We start from the raw sequence: 25280 nt of genomic DNA, 5'->3' as shown, positions 1-25280 counted from the left end.
TTAAGGCCCAGTGGAAAACCTGCAGGCTGAGAAGCAGCGGGTGCCACCACCCATCTTCCCTTCCAGGTCCTTCCAGCTGAGAACACCGCTGACCCTTCAGCTCCATTTGAAGTGCGGCGTTTCCTCCTCTGGGAGAGGTCAGTTTGCTTGGGAAGAGAAAAAGCCCACATGAAAAATGTGAAAGCGAAGGGTGTGTCCTCATGGAAAGGGTTCGGCTCCATCCAGTCTGAGGACCCTCCTTTACCTCAGTGGGAAAGTTATTAATAGGCTGGGAGTCAGCTCTGCAGGGAAGAAACGCCATGCAAGCCAGGCAGGGGTTGCTCAGCAGAAGGCGAGGGGAGCAAGAAGTAGCGCATCAAAAGGAAGCAAGGAGAATGAATGGAGTTCCAGTTCCCGTCAGCCATGGGCTCATTGGTTTTATCTCGATTTAATAGAGGATTTATTGGATTTGGGCAAGACAAGTTACTTCTAACACTGGAAAAAAATATCACAGCAACATATACACACAAACCAGAGATGAGGTTATGTACAGATTATTAGCAGCTAGACTCATAGCTTCATACAGCACATGGCTTTACTCACTACAGTTTTAGGCACAGTGAAGAGTTCACCAACTGGATATCTGCTATGGTGAAAGGCTACAACAAACACCTCATCCACGTGGGCAGGATGAAGCTGAAAAGCTGAGTCCCCATTCCCAGCAGCTGAGGCCACAGCCCAGCTCCTTCAGCACACTGCAGCTTTAGCTATTGGACATTAAAACTGATACGGACTCTTCTTTGAGTGGGGTTCCAATAGAGTCAGTGAAGGGGCTGCATTTCAGAGGACAATTAAAGTCCCATCCCCCTGCCTCTCAGTGTGGATCCTCAGCTGTAAACAACCCAAAGCGAAGAGCTGGCAGGGAATGATTAGATGTGAAGATCGATAGCTCTGTACATCCCCCACACGTGTAATGTAAAGTTGTCTTTAACAGCATTCTCAAGCACAGAGGCCATGAAACATTCAGGTTGACGTAGCAGGTTACATTAATACATTATGATGCATCCCACACTGTCCACACGCGAGACATGCTGTCACCTTCTTTCAGATTCAGGACTGGAGACTGAAATCCCAGTCAAATAAGAACAATTTCCTCCCCGCAAACAAGAAGCCACCTTTGTTCCAGCAGGACTTCTCCCATTTGATTCTGGATGCTGACTGCTCTGCCAGCCTGAGGATCGGTCACATTTCTTAGTTACTTTGCACTTATATACAGTGCGGCTGCCACAGCGAGGAGTGTTTTTACTTACCCAGCTAAAAGGCTGCAAAGAATTACTGCGTGACAGAACCATGTGGACACCGGAACAACACAATTAAAGCTTCAAAGCAGATAAATTAACAACAACAACCAAAAAACCTTTTAACTTATGAGGCAGGTTCACAGCTACAAAGAGGATCTTCCTTCACAACAGCTTCATTTGCAGATACAGCTCAGCAGGTTCGAAATACTCGATCACAAGAAATAACGAGCTTGTTTATCACAGTTATGTCAGAGCTCCTCTACCAAGGGTGCGGCAGTTTCTATTATTGCCACTCCCCTCCAAGGTTTATTACTCAGCTTCTCAGGGAAGAGAGGGGGCTGCTGGAGGCTTTGGAAAGTGCAGAGAATAAGGGAGTTTTCTCCTTTAAGGAAAGAGTCTGAGAACTCCTACCCGTGTGGCGGGCTGGGGTTTGGCATTGGGGTTTATAAATGGCTGGTTTTGATAGTTTCAGGTGTTCAAAAAAGAAAGAGAATTTTATTACAGAAGAGCAGCTTTGCCATATATACCTATAAAACAAAATCCCAAACCATACCAGCACACGTTTTGGGACCATCATGTCTATTGAACAAAGGCAAAATACACAACCGTGGACCCTCCAGGAGCAATGTGCTTTTGCCTCTCACTCTCTCCTGCAGGAATTTTGGCTATTATTTCTGTTATGTATTGGCAGGGCAGAATCAAATAAGGCTCTGAGCAGAGGGTTATTAGGTCTGTGAGCCTGGAGGAAGATCAAACGTGGTTTATTTACACCTTTGCAGCGCAGCACAGCGGGTGCTTGAGAAGTAACAGCTGAAAGAAGTAACAGGTGAAAGGTGAGACCTCTGCCAGAATGCTCTCACATTTGGTATGGATTCAACTCATTCCTATGGCTTCTCATACAGAGCAGCTGGGGCCGCAGATTGTCAGGAGGCTCTTTGGCTGTCGGTGCAGAAAGCAACACGGTGCGTATCCTTGAGGCCTGTCTGGTGCCTTTCACTGGACACGGGGTGTGAGGGCAGGGCCAGGAAGCAGCAGCTGGGAAGGAAGAAGGAAGGAAGGAAGAAGGAAGGAAGGAAGGCAGCTTGGAGCAAAGCAGCAGAATGATGCAGTCACCCACTCCAAGCTCAGGCTGCTCCAGTGAGAAGGTCAGTACTGGAACTGCCCTCTGCAAAGCGTTCAGCTGAGTGGGCACAGAGCGAGGGAGCAGAGAAGGTCACCACCAGAAGGGAATGAAAGCAAAGCCTGATAATACAGACAGCGTCACTGAAGTGTCACCATTAGTCAGAAACTCCAGTTTTGACATATCTCGAGCTCCCACAGCACAGACGTGTGCAGGACAGAGCCCTCGTTGGTTATTTTTTTTTTTTTTGGCTTTAAAAAGAGCAAAAGGAAGATTCTCCATTCAGTTTTCTATGTACAACAATACTGCACTGTACACTTCATTAACAAGCTGTCCTCTGCTACAGTCCAGCATTACTTAAATAAAATTCTTCTGAATCACAAAGAACAACAGATGAGCGTCTCTACAGGAAGCAGGGCTGAAACCCACCAACGTACACAGCCTTACACAGTGCCAGTCTGCAACTCACAGCCATGCTGCAGTACCAGCATCTCCTTATCTTGCCTGAAGCAGAGATCTTCCCATATCTCCTTCCACTCTGATCCCAATCCTGTCAGGACTGTTCCAGCCCAAAGTCATGACTTCCCTTCCATTGTCACATTCCCATCCCAAACTACGCAGTCTCTTTCAGCAGTCCCAGCTTACGCAGCGCCTCTCTCCTCGCTTCTTCTGTTGAGCCACGGCCAGAAAACTTCACTGTTATTCCCTGCGATCGAAATCCTGAAGGTCTGGGTAGCGAACCTGACCTCCTCCTCATATCCAGGGTTAGGTTGGGTTGCTTGTAATCATTAAAACCTTTTGCTGTGTTCTGCTGAGTGACCTTGCTAGCATTAAGTGCTGCCTCTGGTTTGATTGTTACAGTTTTGCCCATAGGAAGGAAAGGGCTGGGCTCACTTTTTAAAGCCTCGTGGATGTTTTGGTATCCATTGGGAACAGCATCTCCCTGTTTGGGCTGCATATCAAGCTGCTGAGTACCTGGGGCATGAACCACTGTGTCCTGAGCTGGCTTTCCCTTAACAAGGCCAAGTTTTGTCAGGGCCTCGTAGCGCGCTTGCTCAGAGGAGAGATCCCTTAAGGAAGAACTTCTGTTGCGTGACAAGAAATCATTTTTTTGCTGCCTCTCCTCCAATTCAGTTGCCAGAAATCCCCCATTGATGTTGGCCAGCACCTGAGCTCTCCGCTCCTGTACGTTGACTGCTGCTTTTGAGATAGTCTCATTGAATTCTTTGCCGCTGACGTTTGTTATATTGATATTGCTTGGAAACCGGTGCAGTTTGGGTGCAGGCACAGGAGGGTGCTTCGGAGCTACAAAACAATCACCATTGGCTACCACAGTTTTCTTCCTGTCAGAATTCCCCTCCTTCAGAGCGCTGGGGAAACGCACCCTGCTCTCCATTTGCTGCTCAGAAATCTTCTGGGCCACGATGAGCGGAGTGGGAACAGAGCGAAGCAATTTTGGATGCTGCACTGCGGGAGGAGGCGGAGGAGGGAGCGTCTCACATGTCTGCGGTGGTGGTACAGAGGGATGAGGGGGAAGGTCAGCAGGTACGGCCGGCTCGGGGCTCTCAGTTCTCTGGGTGGCATCCAACACTTAAAAGAAAAAGCAACACTAACCTCAGTAAGTCCTCACACAGCACAGAACACAAAGGTTTTCTTTCACGAGGGATTGGCGCACATCAGTACCACCTCACCCAAACTTTCTAACAACTCGACCCACCTCACCTATAACTGAACTTTGAGCAATGGCATCTCATAGGAGATCCTAGAGTTCAAATCACTGTGTTTACAACATAATTGCTAGAAGCCCTCTTCCCACTGCTCACTCTGCACGCTGGCTTCACTGTGTTTTAAAAGGCTTCTGTAAGCTTTGCACATTACGATTTTTGATCAAAACCAGATTACATGACAGCTAAGTCAAAAGGAACAAAACCTTTCAGGAAATACTGCTACCTGGTTCTGCATCTTTGCTGGGAGGGCCTTCATGGTCACTGCTCTCAGGTGTCGACTGCACTAAGTCGATGATATCTTCAGTCTCTGAATGACTGGACAGATTTTCTTCTGTTGACCTTGGGGACTGACAGTGGATGCCACTGTCACGTAGGACCGGTTCCTCCAAGTCATCCTCTAAGGCATCTATGGTTTCCTCAAAGAAGGTGAGAACATCCTGCTCTTCATGAGTTAAGTACTTCATACTCTCATCATCCTACATGGAAAAAGAAAAAGGAATAAACATAAAGATGAATGCCCTGCAGAGAAATACACGTAAGTACACAGATAGTAATTACAAAACCCTGGTGGGAAAGAGGAAAAGCAGCAGAACACAACAGATCGTGGTCTCATGAGAAGGATCCCCTGCTTGCTGTGCCATACCTTCCCAAAGAGGCATCCAATCACACAGCCAGGAGCTCACTGTGCATTCGCGTAGGCTGAGGGGCAGCAATTGGTATTTCATCCCATTTGAAGTACTAACTTCAATGTCAGCAGACTGGTGTCCTTTTGAGTCGGACTAAGGAAACCGCTAACAAGATCACAACAGCTGGTTACAAACTAAACCAAACCCCACAGCGCTGTGACTTTACAAGTGCTGAGTACATCTTCTAACCCCAGAGCAGAGCTGCCATTTCAGTTGGCGTGTCAGGTTTAGGGACAAGGGCTGGAGCAGCAGAAGGAAAGGGCGCATTCAAGACAGTTCAGAAGAGTTTGTTCCCTTTCTGCTCTAGACCAAAGTGGGTTGATGTGGCCGTTAGGAAGGCAGAGCTGGAGCTGAAATATGGCTCCATCACTGCAAACTGAGTTATCCTGAATTCAATCATAGATTACAACAAAGTAGTAAGAAGAAAGGAAAAGGTTTCTGGAAAGCTCTTGAGAAGAAAGAAATCAGACCATCATGAGGATGTGTTCCCTAGCAGTAAAAGGCCTTGGGCTACATTGTCCAGCAGGAAACAATCCTGTAGAGCAGAAAAGTGATAAATAATCACTTCAATCATGTAATCCTTATTTTCTGTGAGTCAGTGCTCCTGATTAACTCAACATCACCGGGAGAGGCGAGGCAGCAACGTGCAAACTCTTACCTCCACCCTGGGAAACACTTTTCCAGAAGCTCAGAGATGACCAAGAATGATTAAGAAAAGCAACGCATGAAGACAATGGATACAGGAAGGACGTTTCCCAAGAGAACTAAGTAAGTACTGGAATGTAATTAAGCATTGTCGGGAAGTGAGGTTTTCCCTTTCTGGACTGAATTTCACCAGTTAAGCAGTTAAAGATGGATTCCATTCTATTCTCTGCTTTTGACTTCTCCCAGGACATATGGCTGTTCATGCACCTAACACGGCTACTTCATTCAGGGGTATTTAGGCACGTAGCTAAAGGCAGGCATTGCAAATACTGAAGACTTCTTGCTAGGGCAACAGAAAGTGCATCAAACTCACTGTGCATGTTTGGACCTTATATTAGAATAGGAAAAAAGCAACCGTTTAGCTCTACCTGTTAACTCCTCCTGCAAACAAAGCTTTTACCCTCATCTCCGGCATTAAAAGCAGAACAACATACCTCTGTAGAAAAGAAATGCCCACAGATTAAGAACTATGAAACACTGCATTGTATTGAGGACCAATTAGTTTCCAAGCACTTCAAACAGTACAGGATGAGAAAAATAAGTGCTGTGGGGCTCTTTGCTGTATTCCCCTGTAAATAAAGGCACAAAATACAGAAGACTCCAGCAGAACTGCTACAACAGCTTGAAGCTGGATGCCATTTGCAGCTGCCTATTTAAAGCAGTAACTTCAAAGGCTGACATATTCCACAGCCAACACACACTGCATGGGAAATCGCAGTTCTCAAGGTCCAAGGAAAGTTTTACAGCTAAACTCGAAAAGTGAGAGACAGACAAGCCTTCTTTTTTTTTTTCCCCTTTATGGATGTTGCAATCTCCTTCCTTCCCCACCCAAATACTCATAGGGCTGCTATGTCTAGCAAGTGAGAGAATGACAGGAAAGGAGCTGTTGTTTGGTAGGTGGTAGCTCCAGCTGAACAGGACTCCCAGAAGCTTTTGTTGTGGGTGAGCTCATCGCAAGAACCAGACATCCGCAGGCAAAGGAAAAAAAAGGGTTTTTTGTTTAAGAGGTTCATGGTGGCAGCAGATCCAGTGTGTGGTACTACATGAAACAAGTAACCATCCCTTTACAAATGCATCTGCAGAATATGGCATACCTACATTTGTTGGAGCAGGTCCCAGAGGAGGGCTGTGAAGATGATGTGAGGGCTGGAGCACCTCCCCTAAAAGGACAGGTTGAGAGAGCTGGGGCTTTTCAGCATGGAGAAGGCTGCAAGAGGACCTTGTAGCAGCCTTACAGTAACTGAAGGGGCCTACAGGAAAACTGGGGAGGGACTTTTAATAAGGACATGTAGTGACAGCATGAGGGGAAATAGCTTTAAAGTGGAAGGGGGCAGATTTAGACCAGATATTAAGAAGAAATTCTTTACTGTCAGGGTGCCCAGAGAGGTTGTGGATGCCCCATCCCTGGAAGCACTCAAGGCCAGGCTGGATGGAGCTGTGAGCAGTTTCAGCCCCAGGTCTGAGCACAGCAGTGCACTGTATGTAACACAAGAGGAAATCACATACTGCAGTAGAGCTTTCAGAAAGATGGGAAGAATTTTGTTGTGGTGAAGTGGTGCCAGCTATGATTAAGACTACCAGGTCTATTTCTAATTAGTTCATTTTCCCCATATTCCAAATAATGGAACAGTTCATATTCTTTTTCCAGGTTTTCCAGGCCTCATTTCTCCTTGAACAATCTGGGTTTGTAACAGTCCAGGAAGAATCTTTCCAGTTACTCAAGCTATTCCATCATTCTTTCCAGTAACTCACAACTCAGTACGTAAACACACCTCCCCAAACCAAGTCTCACATACACACATACAAAACCACCTGCTTCAGCAGCTACTGCTTAAAGAGAGACTAAATGTAAAAGCTGTGCCTTGCTGAGGATTAAAAGGACTCTCAGAAAGAAATAATTCCAGATGCTGATATGGCCAAGTATGTTCAGCTGGCACTAGTATCTTACAGCCCTGAGCAGCCTAACATTTCCTGCTTATGCCAAACAGGAAAATTGCCTAAAGAAAAATAACTCTCTTTCTTTCTTCCCCCCGCTTCAATCACTGAATGGCCTGGATTGAAAACGAGCTTGAAGACCATCCAGTTACAACCCCCTGCTATGCGCAGGGTCACCAGCCACCAGATCAGGCTGCCCAGAGCCACATCCAGCCTGGCCTTGAATGCCTGCAGGGATGGGGCATCCACGACCTCCTTGGGCAACCTCCCGTTCCTGTCCTGTTCAACTCTTCCAGCTTCTCATTTCATAGAAAAGATCCCTTTCCTACCTGTCCAAAAGCATCAACTTGTATCAAAGGGCCACAAAAAGCTCTCAAGCACTGACTCTGCTGCACACATCAAGGCACGTGGCACAATTTGTGACCTCTGTCACTGACTTTTGTTTAGTAAGAGGCACCTCAGACACAACGCTCCTTCGGAAGACGAAGCTGCCTGATGGTCACAGGCAATTAATCTGAAGTTCATTCATAACTGTGCTGCCTTTTAACAAAGTTGAGCTGGTTACACCTACTGGCCCTTGAAGGAGAAAAATGGAGCAAAATAAAGATCCACGTTAGTGTCCGAAGACACTTCAGAAGATCATAGCCAGACCCTGGCATCTTCTGACTCAAAGCAAACTGCTAAGACATCCACAATAGTTAAAAATATTTATATGTTAATGGTTTTCTAGCAATCTTCAGAACCAAACACTATTTCCTACGTCAAACAGCTTCATTTTGTTCAGCAGAACACCACAACACTGGATTCAACTGACTTAGCCACTTCAGAAAGGATTAATGTGCCAAAGAATTAGGAAGTACAGTTCCGTGGGAGAGAAATAACTGAGTGCCTCTCAGAACACAAAGGGAACAAGATATCGTAATACTTAGGGATTGGTGTAGCACCACTTACACCTGAGCCTGCTAATAACATGAGACAGTTCTTCTTGTACAATAAGTGGGGAAAAACAAAAGCTCTGAGTATAAAACCAGCATCAGGACAGGTGCAAAAAGCTTCAGTGATTAAAAAAAGTTGTTCTGGTTACATTTGTAGGAAAGTGAAACAGCAGGGGTTGTGCAGCTCATTGCTTCAGCTTGAATCAAGTCAGATACAGATGAGAGCAAGAACTCTCAAACATCCAGCCAAAGCAGCCCCCAGCCAGCACCAGCTGATGGCAGGAGAAGAATATTGCAGCACGCTGCATTTGTGCTTTCCTTCCCTACATCCTCCCCATTTCCAGTAATACACTGCTTAAGGACTTCCCAGTTGTATCCGCATCTATGTGCTTAATAGCCCATAATAAGCCTTTGTAGCATGAATTCATGGTATTGTTTAAGCCCATTTAAATGGCTGGCATTCACAGCATTCTGCGGCAGCGAGTTCCATAGTTTGTGAGCTGTGTCAAAAAGCACTTCCTTTACAACCCACTATCTGATGATTTTGATAACACCACTTCATTTCTGGAAGAGGACTATAATAGAGAATATTGTTATGTTCAGTCTGTTAGCATAATTGTGCCTGCATGCCTTGTAATGATTAGCAGAGCATATAATCAATTGTAGATGAGGAAAAGAAATAAACAGGATGAACTAAAATACTGGATTCAACAAGACCTACCTGCTTGTAAAAAAGGCAAGCTCGAGCAATACTGAAGCTACTTAAACTCTGAACACCTCTCTCTGAGTATCAGAGTTCAGCTTATTTCAGCTCATCCCCTTAATTTCTGTTTTAGAATGACCTGGAAAAATTCAGAAGAGCTTTCAGACTGAAGTCACTCACACTTCACACAAAAAAACCAAATCATTTCATACGCATCTAGCTTCTCCCAATAGGTTCACTGACATTAGGCAACAGGTGTAAGCACAAGATGTGATTCATGTTGATTGCAAGGTCTTATGATATAGTCCTCCCCCCAAAATACTCTAATGGATGAATAATGAGTCACAGAACAGCTTGGGTTGGAAGGAATCTCAAGGATCATGAAGCTCCAACCCTAATGCTGCAGGCAGGGCCACGAGCCTCCATATCTAATACCAGCCCAGGCTGCCCAGGGCCCCATCCAACCTGGCCTTGAACACCTCCAGGGATGGGGCATCCACAGCCTTGTACTTGGGAACTTACACTTAGATGAAATTACTGAAAGGTGTCTATATAACTGAAAGGCAAGGGAAAGACTGAAGTTTATGAGAAGCAGCATGATGCATCCCAAATCAGATAATGAAATAGGACAAGCCCTGAACAGACTTAGTCCCAAACCTCTGTTATCCGATACTTCCCTAACAATAAACTCGGTATCTGCTGGCAGCCTCCTGCTAAAATGCACAGCTTTGAGAACAGAGTGGGACAGAATAACACCTTCATGACCCATATGGTGTGCTGGTAGACCACACATTATTTCAGCTGAAAAGAGGCTGCACAAACACAGTGAGGACCAACAAGCAATAGAAAACAGAAGCAGCTGCAGGTCAGTCTGAGTGCTGTAAAGAGGGGCGGGGGTGGGGCAGAAACAGCACCACTGAGGCATGCAAACGTCATCGTGGGATATATTAACCAGGGTGATGAAATCACAGCACATCCTCACACAGAACACAGAGTTCTGATCCAGCCATTGAACTTTTGGAAGGATTGAAGGCGAGCTGGACTGGACCCTTAGCAAAGCCACAGAGCGCTGGAAGTATGTTTGGCTGTGCAGGAAGGTTGGAATAATGCAATGTGTTATTTTTAATACAGCAAAGAATGGGTGGAAGGCAGACACAGCCTTGTATGTATTGCAGTCTGTAAATGGCTGACCACCAGGCTCATTACAACAAAACTGCTCTATGTTGTCTAAAGTGAAGACAAGTGGAAATCAGTTTACACAGTACTGCAACTCAAATTCAAGTACTGACTTAATGAGAAACTAATAGGGCTGAAGATAGGCTGCTCTGGAGGTTCAGGAGTGCCTATCAGCAAGGTTATGAGAGCAGAGCTACCCACCTGCTGGAATAATCATCACCCACTTGATTCTGCTTTGAAGCAGAATAATGCAGTTTACAAATCTTGAAAGCAATGTATGCACTACAGCAACAACATTCTCACCATCACATTTTACAAGGTCATTCCTTGCTAGGAGACAGGCTCCTTATCCCTACTCCTGTACTCCCAGACTGAAGGAACCAATCCCCAAGCTCTTCTTCCTCCCTGCTGTTTGCCTTGCTGATAGTAAGAATGACTTCCTTAAGTCATGCTACCATCAACCCTGAAGTGTATGAAGCACAGCATAACTCTCTTCGTGCCCTGCAAACAACAGCTGCCACCCAACCAAATAAAGCTGTGTGGGACTGGGTCACCCAGAGACACAATCCATCTTTGTTCCTGGACTCCTAAAGCCACACTGGAATCCCAGGACCTCTTCAGAAGGGCTGGGGCAGAGACAGCAGCAAGAAACAGTTCTAAAACCAAGTCTGCTGTATTTGCATCATCTGTACTGCCTGATAAAAGATAAAGGTAACAGCGACTAGTAAGAGATAACTGTGAAATGACTAGGTGAGCCCCAAGTTAAACGTGGGGAACAAGACACTAAAATAGCTCAGATCATTCACAAGATGCTTACTCAGCCTTGTCTGCATACTCAGTATTGGAAGTGTCATCAGTACTATACAAGGCATCTGTGATGATGAATCATTTTCAATGACAAGCAGATCTTGTTAGAGACACAGAGAAGCCTTGTTCCAAGAAATAACAGAGTAAGATATCTTTCGAATTTGCTACATGGCTGTGATTCCTAAGTTACTTGATTAGTGACCAAAAGAAATGGTCACTTGACTGACTTTATCACTATTCCAAAAGAGCAGTGATAACTGGGGCGTTAACCAAGGACTGGTCTGATGTGAAGGTGAAAAACCAAAAAGCACAGCACGGCCCATTGAGAGCACCAAGCAACCCACTAACCCTCACACCTAGCCCTCAATAAGAGGCATTCAGATACAAAACATACTGGAGTCATCAACATCCAAAGCACTCATCCAGCTTATTACAGAGCAGTTCCAAATCAGCACTTCAGCACTCATCATCCTCTGGTATGACCTTAGCAGGCGATACTGTCCTAGCATGTAATTCACACCTAGAAACCGAAGTAGTTACTCATGGCTGAGAATGGGTACGTGGTACAATTGTAGGAGTGAAGAAGTGAGGTTTGTCTGTAAGAAGCCTGCACACACCTCATCTAAGGGACAGGACAAATTAACTGAGTAAAGCTAAGAGCTTTATCTCCAGAGTAAGTGTCCTTAAATTGCTGCAGCTGTATTTCACTGTGAGTTCATCCTTGCAGCACCTTTGTGTACCCTCTCTCTTGCATAGCACAACCAGTCCCCTGCATGGAGGAGTACACTTGTCTCATGCCTTTGTTGAGGATCTGTTTGTTCTAACACCACCCTCATTACAGAGAAGCCAGAACGGACATGAAAATTCACATCCTCATGGAAGAGCTTTTATGGCTGCAAGACAGAGAGAAAGGAAACAGGTTTAGATGGTGATGAGAGATGAGAATATCAAAGCAAACCCTCTGCCCTTCTCAACATAGGTTCTGGCACTTGCCTTCAGCTGCTGTGATAAATCTGACAGCATAAAAATCAGGTCTGCGTATTTATGCTTTACAGAGAAAAGTCTACTGAAACCGTGACAGAACAAACATCTACACCTCACTTTCCATTCAGGAAAGCAATATTTGACCACAACTGTCAGATTAAATAAAAGCCCACACTGTGTATGTAGATAAACTGGGAAGTCTGGCATAATCAAGCTCAACTGACAGCACCTGACTGCTGAGAGTCACACTGACTTAGTTCTGTTCTAAATACATTTTGGCACAGGAAAGTTTACATCCATATCCTAAACATTCCTAAACCCATAACCAGCTCCACAAGAAGGGATGTCTGCACACACACACAGCAAACAGAACAGCCAGCAGTCAGCCAAACCAGCTTTAGAGCTGTCAGCATAGGCTTTAGCTGGTCGGAGTGTTTGCCTCCATTACCACATCCTTTGCTTTGTTTGAATTCCACAGATGCAATACAAAGGTTATGTTTAGCGACAACTGTAGTTTGACACTGAAAAGCTTAAGAGCTTCACTTCTGTAATCAAGCAGGAAGAAAGGTGCAGCACTGCAAGCCTGCAAGAAAACACACTGCTACATTTCTTTTTGCTACCACCTCCTTCCCATTGGGCCATCAGGTGTTCTTCATCTTCTCTGGCTTCCCTTGAAATGCTCAGGAAGAAGGTCAAGTCACTTGGAGCATGTTCCAGCAACTGCTTTTGCCTCATATGAACACCCTGACCTTCTTAGTGGACTACAAAAATCCAGCTTTTAAGTCACTATTACATGAAGGTATAGGAGACAGATTTGAAGAGTGCTATGCTTTTCCTGAGGACTCCTAAAGACATTTTTGGCAATGAATAGAAACGAATTAGTCTATAGAACAACAACAGTCAATAGAACAACACCAGGTCACAAAAAAGAATGGTCTGAACAACACTGGAAATTTGAGCTTTTATTTAGTCAATCTCAACTGGCAGAATTTCTTTCTTATTCAGCTCACGGATTCCCCTCAAACTCAGAAACTGGGATCACACCACTAGTGAAAGGAGATCGGCAGCAGCATCTCACTACTTTAAGTGAAATATTTGCTGTGAAATGTTTTCCATGTCCAGAGTAACCCAAGAGAGAAGGCTCTTCCCTAGGACTAGGGAGGGATTCTAATTCTAGCTGATGCATCATCATATGGGTTATCACATGGTAAGATCTAGTTAGATTAAGGTAACCTATGTCATTTCCTGACACAGCAGACTCAGAATGAGACTGCACAGACTGATTTATATATAGCCTCATTATTCAATACCGATTTATTCAATTTATTTTCCAAATGACCAGTCTTATGCCTTTTACCACAGTCAGGAATAAAACTCACAGAAACATGACTGGCCACGAGTTGTGACACCAGAAAACTGGAGTCAGATTATAAAGCATAAAATTAACTTATAATTCTTGAACGAGAATTGCAATTCCCATCCTAATTCTCCAAGATCCAACTAGTTCCCTTGGCTAATAAGGGTACTCTACTTATTACAGGTCCAAATGGTGGACATGGCTCTTAAAATTCCATTACCCTCACCCTCCCAACTCTCCTCTAGAGCAGATTAGAAACAGTTAAAGGATTAGATGTAGTACTATTTGTTTTGTGTTTTAAGTAGCAATACAAGCTGAAGGATACAGCAGAATATTAACTAAGTTGTGGCATTCTTACTAGAACCAACCTTCAGCTGCCAAAAAGCTCACCAAGCAGTGCAAAACATTTGAGTTGCATTAAAAACACAGATTTCAACTTGCCAACTTATTTTTATCACTTCTTCTTTCACAGCAACACGCTACTTCGTTTAAAGAAAACAAGTAGGGAGGACAGAGGGAAAGATATGGAAAGCTTAATTCAATATTAAATGCAAGACAGAGATTTATATTCCCATTCAGGGAAAGCATGTTTACCGGAGTGCTCTTTCCTCAGTTAAAAATGGATGCTTTCCAAATGGTTGTGATAATCAAAAAATGCACAAGGAACCGTACCTGCTTTCTAGGCTCAGCATGTCACAGTCCAAACCACCCTGCTGAGTTCACTGCCTGAATCATCCTGCTAATTAGAAAAATGCAGCAGCGCATCCTACTCCCTCAATTACTCACATACTATTTAAATGGCCACACACTCATGTTCACTAATCCAAAGACAGCTTTGTTGATGGTGACGTATTTGTTACTCACCTAATTGTATGAAGGGGGAATAAGCTGAGACCTTCCTCAGTACTGTCAACAAAGAACTTAAGCTAGAAACAGTACGTTGAACCAAGCACTATCCTCACCTTCCTTTATGAACTACTTAAAGAGAGGGCAGAGAGGCAACAAACTGCACACTACGTGCAGGCAGCACAACCAACTTACCCATGTTCCTTATACCCATTCCCAGTTCTCTAATAAAATAAAGCACTCTTCAGGCTTTCTGAGGCAATGAGACCAGAATAACAAGCTGTTGTACCACATCACAGTAGCTACTTCTGGTCTTCCAGCTCATTAAGACCCAAGACCACAGCCCTCTGTTGGTACTAGAACTCGCACAGATCATGGCTTTGAAAACAATAATAATAATCCCGCGCTATGAGCCAAGCTACTCCTGTAACCTGCATCACCAAGCACAAGGCTCATTAAGCACTTACCATGGCAAGGCTTTTGCATCTGGCTTGGTTGCCACAATTCTCCACACCACCACCCCTCTCCATGCTCCCAGGTGTGCGCTTCGGAGAGATTTCAGGGGTTGCTTCAGGAAAATCGGACAGGAGATTTCTAGGCATCACACCTTCTGGACTTATCGATCCCAACGCAGCACAGGATGCCATCAGCGTGTTACGTAGCGTTGCTAGTTGCATTCATTTCTGAAAGCAGAAAACAGCATCTTTTATTTTTAAAATGCAGGTTTAAATCTATAGAAGGGAAAATAAGAAGTAAAAGGATTCTATGCAAGTTATTACGAGGTATCTCTTTAATGCTCTGAAACATGCCTGACACATGTGGGCACCTTTAGAAGAAGTCTTGCTCTGTAAGAGTGATTTTAACTATCCGATGTAGCAGGATCCATCCCATCCCGTCTGCTTCCTAACCAGATGTCTGCTCTTACAAGCACAGACCCTACATAAACATCCATCCCACAGATTCAGTTTTTGGTTTCCATTATGATACATCATCAACAGTAAAAAAAAAACCCCACAGACTGAGAGAATAACAGACCCAATTTCAAGCATCTTCAGCTTTTAAAAGCTTGTAACAATTTATCAGACCGTATTTATCCACATAAGAGAAACAGAACCCAGTTCATTTTCTAACACCGCTGAATTCAACTGTTTTCTCAAGCTGCTTTACACTGACTATTTCTGGTTAAAGATCCATGAACAGAGCAAGCATAGTTCCATTTTTGCACCACCGTATCATACAGCAAGATTGCATTTTCAAGCTTACAAAGCTTTTCTTTCACTTCACGCTTGCATATTTGGAAGATGCTTACAGGAACAGACATGCACCAGCACTTACTGGAACAAAGCCCTTGTTCTTTAAGTCATCCTAGAGTTCTATTCTGTAATAGGGTTCTGAATTATAAGATCACAAAATACTGCAGACTATCTTCATTTTCCAAGCATCACACAGATACACATCACCCTTCTACACTAACAGCACAAACAGGGAAGGAAGGACAGCACAAACCAGCTCATCTTAATGTACCGCAGAGAAACATCTTTGCAACAAGGAACTGCATTGCATGGAGGAGCAAAACACCTCACTCTTCAACAGCCCATCTTCTTAACCACCCTGTAGGTGAGCAGGAAATAGCAGTGACACGTTCCTCAAATCAGCTGGTTGTGAGGTACCACGTTACATGGCACCAGCTGGGAATTAGATAACATGACCCCGATGCCACACAAATGAAATGAGATGGTCCCGCTTCCCAAGTGCTTCTCCCTTTATGATGGCTCAAGAGGTGACATGAGAAGCAAAGCAAGTCCTGCATCTCCAATTCAATTGGATTGTTTCTCCTTCCTCCCTACCACTGTCAGCTCCGAGCTGAGAAACCAGAGCCTCCCGGTGAGCTGATTAGCGTTTCATAGCAGTGAGATAACATCTGCCAGCACCGAGCAACAATTCCATCTCACTGATCATTTCCTCCCAGGAGAGGGCTATGGCATTACCACAGCTATGTACAAGCGCTCCCTCCTCTATGCTGCAGCACCAACATCTGTCCTGTGGGAAGACACCCACACAATGTAACTAGGCTGTGGTCCAACGACTCTTGGAAGCACAAACCGAGTAAACAGAGTGCTGGATTTCCACAACACAAGTATGCGAAAATTGCCAGACCTGATGTTCATAAGATAAGATTTAACCTTGCTTCTTTACAGGAAAAGAAAACATTCTTGCTTTCCTCTATTAATAACATGAGCTATAGTCACAATGCATCCCTGAGATAATGGTCTTTTAGCGCTAACACTGAGGCTCTTGATCATGGCTTAAAGAACCACACAGGACAAGCACACACCAGAACACCACAGCACCTGTCAAACCTCTGGTTGCCACATACCACAGAGCCACACTGAAGAAGGCTGTTGTTTATTAGTGGAGTTTAAGTCTAAGAGCAGCACATAAAACACAGATATAACAGTTAGAAGGCACCTGACTGCTTTGAAACTCTCAGAAGCCTCCCAAGGACTCGATATGTCACATCCTAACTTTCAAGGTGAAGCGTGGGTGTGAAAGAGTATTTTTCCAGCAAGGGACTATTAGAGGTGCACACTCCTCCTGCCATTCAACAAGAGGTGGGTAGTAATCCCAGCCAGCATCGCTTTTTATTCAGGTGCCTCAGCATAAACCGGGCACGCCACAACTGATCAGTCTCTCACCGATGCTTTATGGATTTCTTTAGTTACGCATGAAACTTGGTGAACTGTTTATGGACTGCACTACAAGGGGAGGTCACAGCTCACTGCCCCAGAACACTGCAGGTACCACAGCTGAGATTAAAATATGAAGACTGCCTAATGAGGGATACCCAGATTCAGCAGTAACAACCATCAAAGCCATGAGTTCTAAATACCAACAAATAACGTCCTGTTACTTGTTCTGGAGTTCAGACTCTGATGTTCCATAAAGCTCCTGAACAATGAATAAAGGCAATGACTGCAGCTGGTTCATAGAGCCTCCCACACAAGATCAAGCACTGCTTCTGCCTCTGTGCTGTAAGCCATGCCTTCTTTGGAGGTTCCATTCATATCAGAGAGGCCTGGGAGAGGCACAATAAATGGAGATCCTGCAAGAACGATGAGAAAACAATTCCCTTCTTCTGTCTTTCACACATTAGGGGCAGTTAAAGTCATAAGCAACTCACAAACATTACTTCTCCCCTCTGCTACATTGTTGTGCATTAAGGATTAGCTGCTCCCACGTATTTGTGCAATGCCTAATGCAGCTACAGCTGATGTGCACTGCTGCAATACACACAGCACGTTTTACAAACAAGTTCCCTTCCTTACCATAGATAACACAGAAAGCTCTTCACCCTTTTTATGTCCCCTGTTCATTTTGTGGATTTGGGACAGAAATAGCCAGTGATGTAATGAATTTCAAGGAGATCCCACAGGCTGTGTCAGTAGGATTGCCAAGGTAACCAATAAGGGTTCAGAAATAAGGTAGCCCGCATCAGAGGAAGCAAGAACAGCAGGGCGACAGACGGCTGCTCCTCCTGACCTTCAGAGATGCTCTACAAATTAAACCTGCTCACAACAGGATTTGTTTCCTGGTCTGTTCAGCACATTACAGTGTTCTGGGGGGTTTTTTGGATGTTTTGTTATTGATACAAGGGTACAGAAACATGACAGGATATTAAAAACAGCCATCACTGGGCAGCTGCGATCCTGTCAGTGAAAATGATTGCTTCTTTGTCATAGGAGAACCAGCTTTCACAAGGTATCCACGAGGACACAATTCACATATGCATGTTGGCAGAGGGTAAGAGGGAAGAAACTTGAAATATTGAGTTTTACCTTCCAAGATTTAATTTTGCTTTGGCAGGGGCACGTAGTTCAGAGGCTGTAATAAAGTGCCATCAAAGATAAGGTGCTGCCTGTCCGTTAAGAGGAAAAACAATTTAGTCGTGGGCTTTTTTTTAAATAGTTTTGCTGACTAAGATTACTTCCGACTGAAATTCAATTCCAGTATTTAGAAGGGACTGCTCCTGCACTAGGAGACGGAAAAAGATGTTAATAACCCTGTGTGAAGACCAGCTTCATAAACAAGAGATCAGTTCCACTGAGAGGGCAGAGACAAGCACTGTGTCAGCCAGCACCACCCATTTACTGCACAATACAATTAAGGCGAGTAGAGTCAACTTCTTTATCTTTTTTTAGGAGCTTATTATACATTTTTTAAAGGGCACAATATCAGTCTTTCCCTCTCCTCACTATACATCGAATTTCTAGAGCATGCTTTGTGAGAGCAGCTAAATTCCTAAGTTAGATCCCTAAGCCAAGGCTGTACTCTGAGCATCACAAACACTGCCTGGTTTTCAGCAACTATTCTGCAGTGATACAAGTGGGACAGAAGAACTGACCAGTGAACCTGAACGTTCATTTCATCTGTTGACTGTACACATCCATGCCAACATGTGAGCTTAACTCCCTGTGCTCTATCAGTCACATCTTGCATTCAGTGGCAGCGCTCGAGTTAAAAGTTTGCTTTTTAAAAGAAAACCAACAAACCCAAACATCTGAAAGCCCTCCGAGGTCATTCAGAGAGTCACTGTATAAAAAATGATGGTAAAAACGGTATTAAAAAAATGATATATGAACAATGATGGCCCCTGCATGCCAGAGACCCTGCAAGGCTATTAGCCTCTGACAACAGCTAGCAGCAGATGTCGGGGGAAGAGTGCATCTAAAACAAAGCAAACAGAGCAGGAATTCATTCAGCCTCCTGCACGCCGCAGTCAAGGACTTTCAAAAACAGGGCAGGTATCTGTGTCTAACAACACGATGAAAATCTCCTTGTATTAAGCGCTCCTGCAGCATACCTCAGAACCAGCCATACGAGATCCCAGCTAAACAAAACAGACCAACCTATGACACCCTGCTGTAACACTGTGGCTGCAGACTGTTCCAAGTTGACTGATCCAGTAGGGTGGACATATTTCCTCTTTAAAGGTTACTCAGTAGCTGCCTTCTTCTTCACTGCCTAAAATATAGAGGAAATTATTGAGCTTTAGAGGTGAGCTATTTCCTGCTGCTGTCACATACAGTAAGTTGGAGCTGCATGGGAACAGACCAAGTGACAGTGCTGCCTACAATGGCCGAACTCTACAGGCAAGCTGGCCAACTAGGAGCATGCAGGATGGCCTGAGGTGATGCTTAACCCTTTTTGCTAGAGAGACAAGCCATGGAATCAAACAGTGCGTTTCTGGGCTCTTCTCATAGTTAACAAAACAGTAAGTTTGTGGGCTATATAGTGGGAGCTATTGGTAATAGGTGAACAGTTGGATTGGATGATCTTTTAGGTCTTTTCCAACCTTGGTGATTCTATGGTTCTATTCTCACAAAGAGTTAACACAGCTGGAGTAACAACCAACTATGTTAGTTTTTAGGAATAGAAGTCAACCAAAACCAGCCAAGAGTTCAACTCTTCTCCATATCAAGAGCACAGATGCTTTCAATGCACAGTCTCACATCAAAAATTCCGGCTGTCCAAACCAGAGGCAGTTCTGTGTTTTTATGGTACATTCGTAACAAACTCTCCGACTTTTCTCCATCGATTTGAGAGCTACAAAATCCGTTGGCTTTATAACTATAAAACAAAGATTCTCTCAGTCCTCTAAATCTGGAAGCCGGAGCCTCAAGAAACACACTGGATGTCATTCATACAGCCTGTGCTTGAATCTGCAAGAACTGCCAACAACTAAATAATTAACCCAGTGTACACTGGTAGCAAAAGAACCAGATGGGTAAGGCACCAGTTGAGCAGAGCTGGAATCCAGCTGCCTTCATTTCATCACACACCGAATTACAGCCCAAATAAACGTAGCAATTCACTTTTAAATAAAAGGAAATGACCACAAAGCAACGTTTTCATCAGCTGCTAAACAATAATTGAGTCGTCGTACTGAATTCTCCAAATCATGTTTTGCTCAGAAACAACACTTAAGGTCCCACTTCTGAGTACGTTAATCCAAGCCTCAAACAACCAGAAAGAAGGATTCGGTATCACGCTTCATTTCTAACTGGTTTTTCTTGATATTCAAGGACAGCCTTTTTGAGACACTATGCCTTTGGAATTTTGTTACCTGCTGTACACAGCTAAGACAAAGCAAGACAAGCAACCTTTTGCCTGTCAGTATCTGTCTCCTTGTTCTCTCTCCACTGCTAGGGAAATGCTGCCTCTTTTGAACAGAAGGTTGGAACGCCACTGCAGGCTCTGACGACATCACATATATCCATCCAATCTGAAGACAACCTGGCAGGTGGAAAACTGTAAAATGGGTCGTTATGCATCTCTGCCTCACTCCTTGGAGGTAATCTGTGTTCCCAGTTCATTACAGTAACTTCAGCTGAATCCCATCGCCTACAGCTAAGACACCACTGGGAAAGCTTTATGCATAGCACTGCAGGTTGAACTACCAGAGAAACATCTCTGATGTACTCTTAATCCCTCCCCGTCACAACTAAAAATAAAACTCTGCTTAGTGGCAGGTAGTTACTGTTCTTTAGGTTAACATCTTACACAAGGATAGGGCTCTCACTGGTAGTCTGAGATTTGATGATCAGTATCTGCTTAGTGGGAAAGCTACATCTGATACCTCTGGTCATCCAGTCCAGTACTACCTGGGCTTCCAACAGTTGGAGGTAATGGCTCAGGTCTCCCTTGACTTCAAGTGATCTTGCACAAACTGCAGCAAAGAAGGTGTCCATCTCTCTTACAGTAAAGTCAGTCGACATCAGGGTGGTGCTATGACAGCCAACACTTTGGAAACATGAAATCTACACCAAGAATTTTAGGCACAGACACCACAATAATTAGTCAACTTCTGTCTCGTTACAGGTGTAGCATCACCAGGGTTTAAGGCTGCATTACATAATGACTGTCATGGCAAAGGTGAACCAAATCCTGCTTTATGAAGAACACACAAGGACAGGACAGTTTTCCGCCCCAGTGCTTCTGTGTCACGTCTCACAAGGGGATTTGGTGCTGCTTTCTTGCATTCATCAGTGACTGCTGTGACAGTACAAGGAAGAGGGCAGAAGACATTGAAATCACTAAGCAGATGTTTACTTTAAAAAGAAATTAATTTAACGATCATTGAATTCCTACATAAGCACATAAAGGTCTGCCTGCCCAAGGTGAACTGAGCTGAAAACAGCATTGGAAAAACAAAGCAGTAAATGCTTGTCTCATACATTCATTGGTACAGGAATGATCAGTAAATTCCTAATTGAGAGGGAGATCTTTAAGCAGTTTGTTACACTGGAAAATAAAATCACTTGCTTCTATTTTCTAATTAAACGAGCGGAAGGATGTGGCAACAGAATTCGACAGAGCCTGTCTGGCTGGCTTTGAGAGCCACTTTTATTGGCATTTATTTTCACGCTCCGGTATTTTAGAAGGTCAGTCAGTCTGTGACTTGTCAACTACCAAGGAGTTACAGTGTTCACTACTATATCCAACGAGCCAGTCTTTCTGCCAGCATTCTTGGTTAATATTTCTCTCAGAGGTATGCATATAAAGAAGGAAAAGCAACTATGATCAAGAGGGGAAGAGTTTTACTACTCACAAAGCGCAGAGATTCAACACAGCATCTCCCTGTTCCTTCCCCATTTCAGACTTCATTTGTACTTCCAGTCAAAACTTCGTATTACTCATTCACTCTCTGTTGTAAGAACTCAAAGCAAGCCCATAGTGAGAACGATAGCGCTGCAAATACGTATTCAATTTCTTTGAGCTGTGAGTAATCGGTGTTTTTCTTTCCTGTTTATACACCATCCCCCCATCCCCATACAGGTATTATCACTGCAAAAGAAGGAAAAAGCCTACAATCGTTATTCTGTACAGTAATAGCTGTACGATGAAGAACATCTGCAATGCTGCATTAGCCAAGGACCTGCAGAAAAGCCTGAAAATATCTTTGTGTTAACCTAAGCTAGAAACTGCAACAGCTTCAAAGACTTACGCTTCAGTTTAGAAGGAAGTTTCCCCTTCTGTTCCCTTCATATAAGGAAAGAGGAGAGAAAGCAATCACTACATTTCTGGTACTTCATTGTAACAGTTTAAAATCCTGGCCATAATAACAAGAAGACAGTCACCCTCCACATTTTTTTTGCCTGCATAATCTCTTGGGTATTGCTCACATGCAGGATGAAACGCAACAGATTTCCAGCCGCCTCCTCCGGGTGCCATACCCAACCAAAACCTACTTGGGAAACATGCCCTTAAGATCTTCAATTGCTGAAAATCTGGAGTGCCTTTGGAAGGCTGTGGTTTTTCTTTCACATCCTAAACCTCGCCTGAACTACCCAGGCTGACAACCTTCAGAAGCACCAGCTGTCTCACACCTTCTCCAGACAGAACAGGCACCTGACAGAGGGGAGGGAAAAATATTTTGAGCTAAAATCTGCTGCTGTTTAAGCCAATAGTTTTTCCAGTGGTAAAAACACATTCTGGAAAGTCAGGGAGAAATGAAGCAGCTCTTTACCATCACCCTTAGCGAGCCCACAGCACTACATATAGAATCATTAAGGCTAGAAAAGACCCATAGGAGCATCTAGACCAGCCACTGACCCACCTTTCCATGCCCACTAACCACGTCTTCAGTGCCACCTCTCCATGTTTTGCGACCACCTCCGGGGCCAGTGACTTCACCACCACCCTGGGCAGCCTGTGCCTCACTGCTCTATCTGAGCAGAATTGTTTCCTAATGGATTTCCTAAACAATGAATATCAGCACATCTGAAGTTTAATAATGCACTGGCACCAACCCTTTTATAAAGTCTTTCACTTTTTCCTTTCTTTCTTTTTTTTGGTCAGTAACAGTTCGCTGCTGCCTGTGGATTTTTAAACAGAATGTGACGGGGAAGAAAAAAAATCAAGGAATTAAAGGAGCTTGTAAGCAGGGCAGGGAGCAACTTCTCACACTGTCTGTCAGGGATAAGACAAGAGCAAATGGTTCAAGGTAAAAAAGGGGGGATACAGGTTAGTAATTCTTTACTCAGAGGTGAGGCACTGGCAGAGCACCCAGATAAACTGTGGGTGCCCCATCCTTGAAGGTGCTCAAAGCCAGGTTAGATGGGCCCTGGGCAGCCTGAGGTGGTGGGGGCACCCAGCCCATGGAAGGGGCTGGAGCTGGAGGAGCTTTATGGCACCAACGATAGCAGAGGGCTCTGCTGGAAGTTCTTTCTCCCTTTCCCCGTGCTCTGAACCACATCCCGCCCAGCAGCACCTCTCCGATTCTCACTTTGCTCGCTGCTAACATTACACACCGCTTCGTTGGAAACCGGAGAGCAGACAGAGAGCACTACGGTGCGTCACAGCGACTGACTGGAAGGAAGTTTAGAAAACAATAGGGCGAAAACCCGAGCGGGGCAGCCTCCTATTACTTCTTAAGCAGTCACCCATTCGTGAGGAATAAGACCAATGCTGGTATTACTCCCACACAGCGCTGATAAGCGCCTCAAGAGCGGTGGGAAAGACCCCCAGGGCAGGGTATGGCTCCTCTTGGGAGCGATAGAGAAGCAAAGGAAAGTCCCCTCAGAAGGAGCGACCGGGGGGGTATTTGAGGGAGACTTACCGGCTGCTGGCAGTAAACCCGCTCCTCTCCTAATAGAGACAACAGATGAGCTGGAAGGACGAAGGACAACAAGTTCTCCAAGTGCTCTCAAGCCAAACACCGGCTCCTCCAAGCACCGAACTCATGCGCACTGCGCCCGGCCAACACCCACGGCGGGCGGTTAAAGCGGCAGCGCTGAGCGGGGACAGGGCGGAGCGCTCCGTCCCGGCTGGGAGAGGTGCTTCGTCATGGCTCCGCCTCGCCTGGGCGGGATGGCCGCCTTTGTCCGGGCTGTGCCGCCGCTCCTCGTGGCCGAGTGAGCCGGGTGGAGGTGTCTGTGAGGGAGGGAAGGCAGGGCGGGCAGGGCGGGGGGTGCCGCCATCTCCGCCCGCGGTGTGTGAGGGAGGTGCCGCCCTGGAGCCCTGAGGTGAATTCCCGCCCCGCCATTGGGGTGCGGTGTTTTATCCCTAATGATGGGGGTTTGTTCCCACTTTTCACCCTGTGCCTCACTTCTCAAGGGCCTTCCCTCTGCTCTGAGATGTTAAGGGTGACAACAGTACAAAGTTAACAGCAGCTTTTTCTGCCTCTTTGCTGCGCGTCTTGAAGGAGGAAAGCGGTCTGTGCTGTGTTAAGCGCTGCTGCCCACAGCGGCTCGATAACACGTTCCATCTACTCTTCTTTATTACTAATTTATCACCATACTGGCTGGTATTTATTTATAGAAAGTACATGCAAGGCTGTGTCAGCCATCAGCTGAATGGTTTGATTTAATGTCCCATGCCACTGTAAAAATTTCAGGCTGTTTCTAGGAAGGGGCTCTAAACAGCTCTTTCAGGAATCATTATTTCTTGTCCATGCTGTGGTGGCAGTTATTTATGGAGCAGAAAGTGCCTGAACACGTGGAAGAAGGAGATGTTTGAGAATGATGTGGCCCTACCCACAGTAAGTGTTGTGACAGAAGCAGGATGAGGGAGATGTGTGATTTAGGTTGGGAGCAGTGAGACCCGGATGCCCCGTCCTTGGAGGTGTTCAAGACCAGGTTGGACGGGGCCCTGGGCAACCTGATCTAGTAAATGTGTATGTTTGGTGGCCCTGCCAGGCAGGGGGGTTGGAACTACATGATCCTTGAGGTCCCTTCCAACCCGGGCCATTCTGTGATTCTGTGACAGATGATTATGAGGAAACATCTCTGGTGGCTGCAGTAGCTGAGCCTTGCTTAAGTCCTACATGTCTCTCTTGACCAGAGTGACTTTACATCTTGCCAATATTAGGTTAGATGGATCCCAGCTCTATCTTTTATTCTTGGTGACTTGGTATAGGATCATAGGACTCACCTGCAGCTGTTACACAACAGTATGGGAGAGGAAAGTGTTTCATTTCATCAAGGAGGGACGCAGGAGTGGCATCTACTAAGTACAGCC

The 25280-nt window shown here is 45.0% G+C and overlaps 1 protein-coding gene across 3 annotated transcripts; it reads right to left on the bottom strand.

Moving 5' to 3' along the window:
- Positions 1 to 411: 411 nt before the first annotated feature.
- PROSER2 (proline and serine rich 2) lies at positions 412 to 24018 on the bottom strand. Of its 3 annotated transcripts, XM_085512155.1 has the most exons (5): positions 23881 to 24018; positions 19169 to 19283; positions 14729 to 14944; positions 4351 to 4603; positions 412 to 3990 (listed from the first exon to the last, which is right to left on the bottom strand). In XM_085512155.1, exons 3-5 carry the CDS (start codon positions 14936 to 14938, stop codon positions 3014 to 3016), a joined length of 1440 nt encoding a protein of 479 aa, XP_085368281.1. In that variant the 5' UTR covers positions 14939 to 14944; positions 19169 to 19283; positions 23881 to 24018; the 3' UTR covers positions 412 to 3013. The 3 variants fall into 3 exon arrangements, with proteins under 3 accessions (XP_085368281.1, XP_015725237.2, XP_085368283.1); XM_015869751.3 differs by lacking the exon at positions 19169 to 19283; XM_085512157.1 differs by lacking the exons at positions 19169 to 19283; positions 23881 to 24018 and adding an exon at positions 21871 to 22106.
- Between the last annotated feature and the right edge of the window lie 1262 nt (positions 24019 to 25280).

The sequence above is a fragment of the Coturnix japonica genome, chromosome 1 (assembly GCF_054131305.1).
Source record: "Coturnix japonica strain WE chromosome 1, WE-NBRP24, whole genome shotgun sequence".
In the NCBI taxonomy this organism is placed as follows: domain Eukaryota; kingdom Metazoa; phylum Chordata; class Aves; order Galliformes; family Phasianidae; genus Coturnix; species Coturnix japonica.
Note: the sequence above shows the minus strand (reverse complement) of the source record. Positions and strands in the feature narration are given on the sequence as shown.

Excerpts from the sequence above, each read along its gene's own strand:
- PROSER2 (XM_085512155.1), bottom strand. The coding sequence starts at position 14,938 with ATGCAACTAGCAACGCTACGTAACACGCTGATGGCATCCTGTGCTGCG. Across the intron at positions 4,604-14,728 it reads GATGCAAAAGCCTTGCCATG|GATGATGAGAGTATGAAGTA; the intron begins GTAAGTGCTTAA and ends TTTTCCATGTAG. Across the intron at positions 3,991-4,350 it reads CAGCAAAGATGCAGAACCAG|TGTTGGATGCCACCCAGAGA; the intron begins GTAGCAGTATTT and ends TTTTCTTTTAAG.